This window comes from Macaca mulatta, chromosome 19, assembly GCF_049350105.2.
Source record: "Macaca mulatta isolate MMU2019108-1 chromosome 19, T2T-MMU8v2.0, whole genome shotgun sequence".
Taxonomy (NCBI): domain Eukaryota; kingdom Metazoa; phylum Chordata; class Mammalia; order Primates; family Cercopithecidae; genus Macaca; species Macaca mulatta.
Genome location: NC_133424.1, coordinates 8,408,228 through 8,417,195, shown reverse-complemented (window position 1 = coordinate 8,417,195; position 8,968 = coordinate 8,408,228). Strand labels below are relative to the sequence as shown.

At 56.4% G+C, this 8,968-nt stretch overlaps 1 protein-coding gene across 2 annotated transcripts; it reads right to left on the bottom strand.

The window, feature by feature from the left end:
• Positions 1–1,286: 1,286 nt before the first annotated feature.
• ZNF358 (zinc finger protein 358) lies at positions 1,287–7,130 on the bottom strand. 2 transcript variants are annotated; one of them, XM_077979750.1, is made up of 2 exons: positions 6,976–7,130; positions 1,287–3,107 (listed from the first exon to the last, which is right to left on the bottom strand). In XM_077979750.1, the coding sequence occupies exon 2, from the start codon at positions 3,067–3,069 to the stop codon at positions 1,363–1,365; it is 1,707 nt and encodes a 568-aa protein (XP_077835876.1). In that variant the 5' UTR covers positions 3,070–3,107; positions 6,976–7,130; the 3' UTR covers positions 1,287–1,362. The 2 variants fall into 2 exon arrangements, with proteins under 2 accessions (XP_077835876.1, XP_028695399.1); XM_028839566.2 differs by lacking the exon at positions 6,976–7,130 and adding an exon at positions 6,142–6,288.
• Positions 7,131–8,968: the final 1,838 nt, after the last annotated feature.

The following is an 8,968-nucleotide window of genomic DNA, read 5'->3' as shown; positions in this document are numbered from 1 at the left end:
CACTTATCCCCACCCCTATGGCCCCCAGCCCAGAGTCTTCCAACATTCCTGGCCTGGATCTTTGCAGCAACCTCCTCCCCGATCTCAGCCTCCCTCCACTCCACTCTCGGCCCAGCAGCCACAAGCATCTTCAAAGAATACTGCCTATCCGTCCTGCGAGAACCTGCCCTCGGCTTCCCATTGCTCTGGACTGACAGGCAGAGTCCCCACTCTCGTCTATCAGGGCCCTCTGATTTGGCCCCTACCTCCACCCAAAGCTCATCTTTCTATAGTGCCAGAGCCTTTGCAAACTTTTGCCCTGGAGCGTAATGGTTAAGAATTTGGACTCTGGAGGGCAATTGGGATTTAAATCTAGGCACTGACAAATGCCACTTCTACATCTTCCAAAGTCCCTTCAACTCCAAGCTGAGCGCAGTGGGTGGTGGCATGCACCTGCAATCCCAGCTACTCAGGAGGCTAAGGTGGGAGGATCGCTTGAGCCCAGGAGGTCGAGGTTGCAGTGACTATGACCACACCACTGCACTCCAGCCTGGGCAACAGAGCAAGACTGTCTAAAACAAAACAAAACAAACAAAAAACATATACATATGTGCCTCAATTTTCTCATTTGCAAAATGCGGAGATTCAATCAAAGTCGTCTACCTCCTGGGACTGTTGAGAAGATTAAATGAGAGAATGCAAAAGCTATTGCATAAGGCTGGGCAAACAGTACTGATTATTAAGTTAGTGATTATTGGGATTATAAAATCCTTCATTGAGAAAACTGCCTACCATTTATATCAGAAGTCTTGTTATGCTTCTCCTAGAATATACCATACCCTGTAATTATTTTTTAAGTATTCTGGATTTAATATCTGCGAGCTCCGTGCAGGTCGAGGCCATACTTATCTTGTTCCCTGCTGAGACCCCAGCAATCCAGAGATGTTTGTTGATTGCATAAATGAGCAACCTGTTTTTCTGCTTCCTGCAGAGACCCCAGCAATCCAGAGATGTTTGTTGATTGCGTACATGAGCAGCCTCTTTTTGTCCACTTGTGTGCCTACTGTGTGGGCTTTGAAGAGCAAGGGGTAAGTGAGGGGAACAAAGAGTGGTGACTAGTGGGATGGACCAGGGTGAGGCATTGTGGGTTAAACTGGAAAGTCTAGCTGGTGGGACTCCAGGGCCTAAGAAGGAAGCCAGGACACTGGAGCTCCAGATCGTGGCTGGCCCTGGCCACACTGTCCCATCTCTGGAGCAAGGGGCTGTGCTCAGAAAGAAAGCACAAACGGCAAGCCACGACACAGAAGCCGGAGGCAGTGGGAGGATTTTACTAACTGCACAACACACAACTTCCCCAGGCCCTGGAGGATGCCGGAGTCCCCTTCAGCCATCAGGCCCCAGCAGTGCCCCTTGCTCCTGTACCCACTCTGGACTCTCGCCGGTAGGGAGGGCTGGGCTGACAGTGTCACCAGTGGGAGAGCAGGGGTCAGGGTGGGACACAGGGTTGGGATCAGGGCTGGGCACAGGATCAGGGTCTGGGCTGGGCGCAGGATCAGGGTCTGGGCTGGGCACAAGGTCAGGACCAGCGTCGTGCCCAGCCTTCGGGTCAGAAGATTCCACAGGAGTAGGGCTGGGGGTGGATCTGGAGCGGGGGAGGGGTTTGGAGCTGGGATCCGGCAGAGTGCCCGGCCCGGAGCCAGGGTCAGAGCTACGGCCAGAGCTGGTGCCAGAGCTGAGGCCCAAGCCAGAGCCGAGCACAGAAACAGCATCAGAACCCAGGAGGGAGACCTGCCCCGGCCTCATCATGGATGCAGGGCTTAGGCCAGGCCCTAGGCCCAGGCCGGCCGCCGCTGCTGCAGCTGCGGCAGCCGCGGCAGCTGCAGCAGCGGCTGCACCCTCATGCACCCGTTTGTGCTTGGTGAGGCTGGAGGCCTGGCCAAAGGCCTTCCCGCAGAGCTGACAGCGATAGGGACGCTCGCCCGAATGCACGTGCAGGTGCTGGAGCAGCGCTGAGCTCTGCCCGAAGGCCTTGGAGCAGTGCGGGCAGGCGTAGGGCCGCTCGCCCGTGTGGATGCGCAGGTGGTGTTGCAAGTTGGAGCTCTGCCCGAAGGCTTTGCCGCAGTGGGGGCAGCGGTAGGGGCGTTCGGCCGTGTGTGTGCGCTGGTGCTGCAGCAGCGCCGAGCTCTGCCCGAAGGCCTTGCCGCACTGCGGACACGGGTAGGGCCGCTCGCCCGTGTGCGTGCGCAGGTGTTTGAGGAGCGCAGAGCCCTGGCCGAAGCCCTTGGCGCACACCGGGCACTTGTGGGGCCTCGGGCCGCCGTGCGTGCGCAGGTGCTGCGCCAGGAGCGAGCCGTGCCCGAAGGCCTTGCCACACACCGGGCAGTGGTGCGGCTTCTCCCCGCTGTGGCTGCTGCGATGTTTCAGCAGCGTGGAGCGCCAGCCGAAGGCCTTGCCGCATGCCGCGCACTGGTACGGCCGCGCCCCGGTGTGGATGCCACGGTGCTGCGCCAGGGTGGCACCGTGGCTGAAGGACTTCCCGCAGTCGGGGCAGCGGTACGGCTTCTCACCGCTGTGGGTGCGGCGATGCTGGCTCAGCCCGGAGCTGCGGCGGAAGGCTCGCCCGCAATCCGGGCAGGAGAAGGGCCGGGGCGGGCTGGCGGGGGCGGGGAGCACCGCGGGGCTGGTGGCCAAGACCTGGGGGGTGGCAGTGAGGCCAGGGGAGATGGGGTCCACGTTTGGATCGCCGGGGCTGAGGGTGTCGCTGTTAGGATCGAGAATCAGGGGTACGGGGCCAATCACATCTGGATCGAGGTCGAAACTCGAAGACATGGGGTCGGGATCTTGGGGTTCCGAGCCCGGAGCTTCGGCGTCGGGGTCCAGATCCTCCGAGACGGGCTCCAGATCTTCATAGCTGGGGTCCACGTCTTCCGGGACAGTGTTGAGGTCTTCAGGATCAGGCTCTGGGTCTTCAGAAACCGGGTCCAGATCTTCAGGATTGGGGTCTAGGTCCTCGGAATCAGAGTCAAGCTCTTCATAAACGGGTCTCAGGCCTTTGTGGCCTGGGTTCCTGACCAGGACTGAGCGCCGCATTTCAGGCGTGGATGTGCCGGCAGCTTCTGGGGCAGGACCTGCAAGGGCAAGAATAGAGGGTAGAGGGTAGGTGGGTTCTAGGGGAGCGGGGGTGTCTTTTGGAGTCTGGTTAGGGATGAGAAAGGGGACCCGGTTGTGCCCTCAGAACCCACTTTTTTTTTTTTTTTTTTTTTGAGATGGGGTCTTTTTGTGTCCCTAGGGCTGGAGTGCAATGGCAGGATCTCGGCTCACTGCAACCTCTGCCTCCCAGTTTCAAACAACTCTCCTGCCTTAGCCTCGGGAGTAGCTGGGATTACAGGCGTTCGCCACCACACCTGGCTAATTTTTGCATTTTTAGTAGAGACAGGATTTCACCATGTTGGCCAGGCTGGTCTCAAACTCCTGACCTCAGGTGATCCACCCCTTCAGCCTCCCAAAGTGCTGGGATTACGGACGTGAGCCACCGCGCCCAGCCCCACTTCTTTATTTTTATTTTTTTGAGATGGGGTCTCACTCTGTCACCCAGGCTAGAGTGCAGTGATGTGATCATAGCTCACTGCAGTATGGAAATCCCGGGCTCAAGTGATCCTCCCACCTGGGCCTCCCAAGTAGCTGGAATTACAGATACACCACACTCAACTAACCTCAATTCTTTCTTTCTCTCTTTCTCCTTCTTTCTTTCTTTCTTTCTTTCTTTCTTTCTTTCTTTCTTTCTTTCTTTCTTTTTCTTTCTTTCTTTCTTTTTCTTTCTTTCTTTCTTCTTTTCTTTCTCTTTCTCTCCTTTCTTCCTTCCCTCTCTCCTTCCTTCCTTCCCTCTCTCCTTCCTTCTTTCCCTCTCTCCTTCCTTCCTTCATTCCTTCCTTTCTCACTCTCTCTTTTTTGAGATGGGGTGTCGTTACGTTGCCCAGGCTGGTCTCAAACTCCTGGACTCAAGCAAACCTCTGACCTCGGCCTCAGAAAATGCTGGGATTACAGGCATGAGCCACTGTGCCTGGCCAACTCCCACTCACTTCTGAGCATACACGTGGATGTTTCCCTTGTATCTGACTGCAGGGAGATTTCTGACTTACCCCAGCCAGGGCAGGGAGTTGAGGGACCCAGGTGGGACATGGTAGGACCCTCCCCTTTCAGCCCCGAACCTGGACAGAGGTCATGAGACCCGGCACTAGAGGTTTCTAGTCCCCAACTCCATGGCTCTGCCCCTCTCTCCATCCTGGGCTCCTCTTATGGGAAGCTGGGGTCCTGTGGAGGAGACAGTCCTGGGTTCCTACCACCTTGCTGGAGGTCACCACATGGGGAACAGTGTGGGTGTCAGCGTTCTTGTGCTCCTGAGCACATGGCCTGAATTCTTGTCCTATACTTGGGGGTGGCAGCTTAATTTATCGGGGGGAGTTCTGGTAGGGGAGGCCCCCCTCCAGCAGCAGCATTCTGAGCTCTAGAACCCATGTCTGGGGGATAAGAATATGCAACAAATAATGTCTGGCATCCCTCCCAAGTCACTGGGGAAAGACAAGAAGACCCTAGCTTGCCTTCTGGGGAGAAGAAAACCTGCATTCCAGAACTCACAGCGCCAGGTGGGAGTCAGTGTCAAATCCTCTCTCTTAGATCGGGAATGCCCTTTCCTACAGCCAGATGGTGAGCACGGTAGAGTGATATTTGGGACCCCTCCTGGTGAGGAGGGGTGGGCACGGAGACTCATGAACCCCATAGGCAGGAGGGTGGGGACAGTTGTTAGTATACCTGTTTTATTTATTTATTTATGTTTGAGATGGGGTCCTGGTATGGTACCCAGGCTGGACTCAAACTCCTAGGTTCAAGTGATCCTCCCGCCTCAGCCTCCCAAAATATGGTGATTACAGGCATGAGCCACCATGCCCGGCCAGTATACCTGTTTGCACTATTGGCTGGAAGGTCCTGAATTTTAACTTCTAGCTGGAGGATGGGCACAAATAATACCTGGGGACCCTCTGAAGTTACTGGGGAAATGCCTGAGCCATCTCTTCCCATGGCTGGGACGTGGCGGGTAGTGTCAGCACACTTGTGGCCCTTCCTGCAGGAAGGATCCTGAACTGAACTCCCAGTTTGTGACTGGGGGCAGGCTGGGAGGTAGAGGAACAAAAGCTGGAACCACTTCTGGGGAGCAAGGGGAGCCCAGGATGACCTGCCTGGGGTGGGGAGGCCTTGAGCTCCCCACCCATGGCTGGGTGTTGAGGTGCCAACAATGAATGATCTGCTCCTAGGAGAAGGTGTGGGGGGACCTGTGGCTCCCCTTCTGGGGAGGGGAATACACTGAGCCACAACCCCATAGCTGGGAGTGTGCAGGCAAACAGAGCCGAGTTCCTGGACAGGGGGTCCTCAACCCAGACCCGTAGCTGGAGAGCAGGGGAAACAATACCTGGGACCCCTCCTGCATTCCTGCGGGGACAGAAGAACTCTTAGATTACCTCCAGGGGAAGGGGTCCCCTCAATTCACATCTCTTAGCTGGAAGGTGGGAGGAGAAATCACTTAAGTCTTTCCTGAGTTCCCAGGGGTGAGGGCAGGTGGACCCCCTGGATCACCTCCAGGGGAAGGAGCTTCCAGAACTCCAGACTCCAAGACTGGAGGGGGAGGGGGACAATCGCTGGTACCCTTCCTAGGGTCCTGGGGGAAGAGGGACCCCCTAGATCCCCCTCTTGAGGACAGGGCCTCCTGAACTCCCGACCCCAGGCGGGAGGTGGGAACAATACCGGAGCCCCTCCTCGAATCAGGAGGGGAGGGGGTCCTGGATAGCCTCTTGGGAGGGGGCGTCCTGCGCTCCAGACCCCAGAGCTGGCGGGCGCCCCCCACCACGCCCGATTGAAGGTTCCCAATCTCCGGGGCCCTTTTCCCCGGCCTCAGCGGCGGGATGGGCTCGCTAGGCCGGGATGGGCCGCGGGGTCCCCTCCCCATCGCGCCCGCGACCCCCACTCGCCGGGGCCAGGGCTGGCGGCGCGCAGGGCGGGGGACGAATAGAGGTCGCCCCGGGCTGCGCCCCGCGCCTGGAGCCCCCCCCGCCCGTCCGCCCCCCGCCCGGTCCCCCGCCCCGGCCCCAGCCCGTTCGCGGGGACACTCACCCGGCGCCCCTCGCCCCTGCCCGGCCCGCCGCGCCCGCGCCGGCCGCCGGCGCCCCCCGGGCCCGCAGGAAGCCCCCCGCCCGCCAGCCCCGCCGGCGGCCCCCTCGGCCCAGCGGCCCCGCCAGGCGCTCCCGGGGAGCGAGAGGGGCCGGCCGAGGGCCGCAGCGGGAGCTGCTGGGACTTGTAGTTCGCCCGCGCCCGCCGCGGCCGTCGCCATCGCTGCCCCCGCCCCCCGGGCAGGCCTTTGTCCCCGGCCGGGCCACCCCGGCCGCGCGGCCGCGCCTTTGTCTGCACCATGCCCCGCCCGCACGCAGCCCTGGCCCCATCCCTAGTCTCCTCCTGGGCCTGTCTCAGCCCCTCTGTGGCCCTGGCCCTGTCTCTTTCTCTCCGTCTCTATCCCTCTCTCTGTCTCTCTCCGTCCCTATCTCTCTGTCTCTGTTCATTCTCTGTCTGCTCTGTCCCTGTCTTCCCATCTCTGTTCCTTTCTCTGTGTCTGTCCCCATCTCCTTCTCTCTGTGTTCCAATCTCTTTGCCTCTGTTGCTTTCTCTGCCTCTGTCTCTCTCTGTCTGTCTGTCTGTCTCTGCCTGCTGCCCATGTCTCTGACTCTATCTTCGTTCATAAAACTCTACACATGTTGTTCTTGTAGACTTGCAATGCACACAGGCACAGCCAAGCTTCTCAGCTCTGCAATCTAAAAATAAGTCTAGTTTTGCTTAACCTGGCCTTCCTCCAATGTTTCCTTTATGCATGGTGAAACCCGTCACCCTTTCTGGGTAACACCCGCCAAGGCACAGATTTGGGATATTCGTCCCCTAGTGTTTTCAGCCTCCTACCCAGATGGCGGGTCACCGCTGTCCCTGGAGGCCTCCAAGTGCTAGATGTGAGTGATGGTTTCCGGAGAACCTTAGGCAGGGCTGGGAAGGGCTGGGGGCAAACTTGCCTTGGAGACACAGATCCCCACTGCCAGCCAGGAGAGAGAGTGGAAATCAGCTCCTGGCGGCTGGGCCGCGATGTTCTCCACTAAATATAAACAGTGGCCACAGAACATAAACAATGATGAGACAAGGCCACTCTGTGACCATGTCTGAAGCAAGATAGAGACATGGGCCCTCTGCAACCACAAAAATGAGTTCTCATCCCCCTCTCCCAGTGAACACAAATGACTGCCACTTCTTACCGACCACAAATCCAACCCAACTTCCATCCTCCCACCTCCGAGATAAAAATCACCGAAATACCTAGTCAGCAAAGTGCTTCCAGCTTCCCAACAATACCACCCTAGTAATTCTCTTTAAAACCACCCAATATAGGCTGGGTGTGGTAGCTCACACCTGTAATCCCAACGCTTTCGGAGGCCAAGGGGGGCAGATCACGAGGTCAGGAGTTTGAAACCAGCCTGGCCAGCATGGTGAAATCCTGTCTCTACTAACAATACGAAGATTAGCCGGGCGTGGTGGCGCACACCCGTAATCCCAGCTACACAGGAGGCTGAGGGAGGAGAATTGCTTGAACCCAGGAGGTGGAGGTTGCAGTGAGCCAAGATTGCACCACTGCACTCCAGCTTGGGCAACAGAGCAAGACTGCATCTCAAAAACAAAACAAAAACCCAAACTAACAAGTACAAGCCCAAATTCTATAAGATGCTCCTCTGCCCCCATGTCCTCCTTATAGAGACACCCTATGGTTCCTTCTTCCTTCCTGAACCTTCTAGATGTGTGTTGGACTCATAGCCTGAGACCTGCTTTCCATCTTTCCGCAGAGCCCATAGCAGATCTGAGAGATTGGAGATAACTTCAATTGGATTATGCCCCTAGTTCCTTATCCTGCCACTTCCTGGATGATCCCATTACAAATACTTGTGATGACATCTGTTGTTTCTTTGGCTTAGAATCTAACAGTACTTTCTTTTCCTTTGTGGAGTCCCCTCCACTACTCCAAATGGACATATGTCTAACACCCTTTCCCAGTCCCATGTGATCTGGACTCTAATCAAAGGGCCCCATCCCCTGGCCACAATAATTAGGTATGGGATGAAAAGGTGACATTGGAGGTTCTCATTCTACCTCTGGGATTATGAGCCACAAGGAGCTCATTCTGTCTGCAGTCACCTTCCCCAGTTGTTCAAAAGAACAGTCTGCAGACTGAGGCCAATATGCACCAAGATGTACAAGTAAGAGTCAGAGAGATAGCTCTGGCTATATTTGTTGAGCTCCTGGATATAGCTGTACCTGAAGCCAGAGAACGCATTCTTTCCTGTACCACAAAACCCACAAATATTCTGGGTGTTTGAGCTAGTTTTAGTGGATGTCTGTTTCTTGCATCCGTGACAGTCTTGACTAATTTAGGAATTATTACCTGGAAAGGAAAGAGTAATAAAAAAAAATCTTAAAAATAAAACCTAAAAATGTGGAACCAACTAAAGGAAGATGGGGTAGAGAGCCAGGATTGCCACACACATGGACTATAAAGTGAACGGGGCACCTTAGATTATGGAATGCACAACCTGTCTAGATGTACACAGGGGCTATGTAAAAGAGCTTTTCCCCCAGAAAACTAGAGTTATGTGGAAGAAAACCAGCTGATTAAATTGTTGCCTGGCCAGGCGCGGTGGCCGACACCTGTAATCCCAGCACTTTGGGAGGCTGAGATGGGCGGATCGCTGAGGTCAGGAGTTTGAGACCACCCTGGCCAACATGGTGAAACCCCATCTCTACTAAAAATACAAAATTAGCCGGGCATGGTGGCAGGTGCCTGTAGTCCTAGCTACTCAGGAGGCCGAGGCAGGGGAATCACTTGAACCTGGGAGGCGGAGATTTCAGTGAGCCG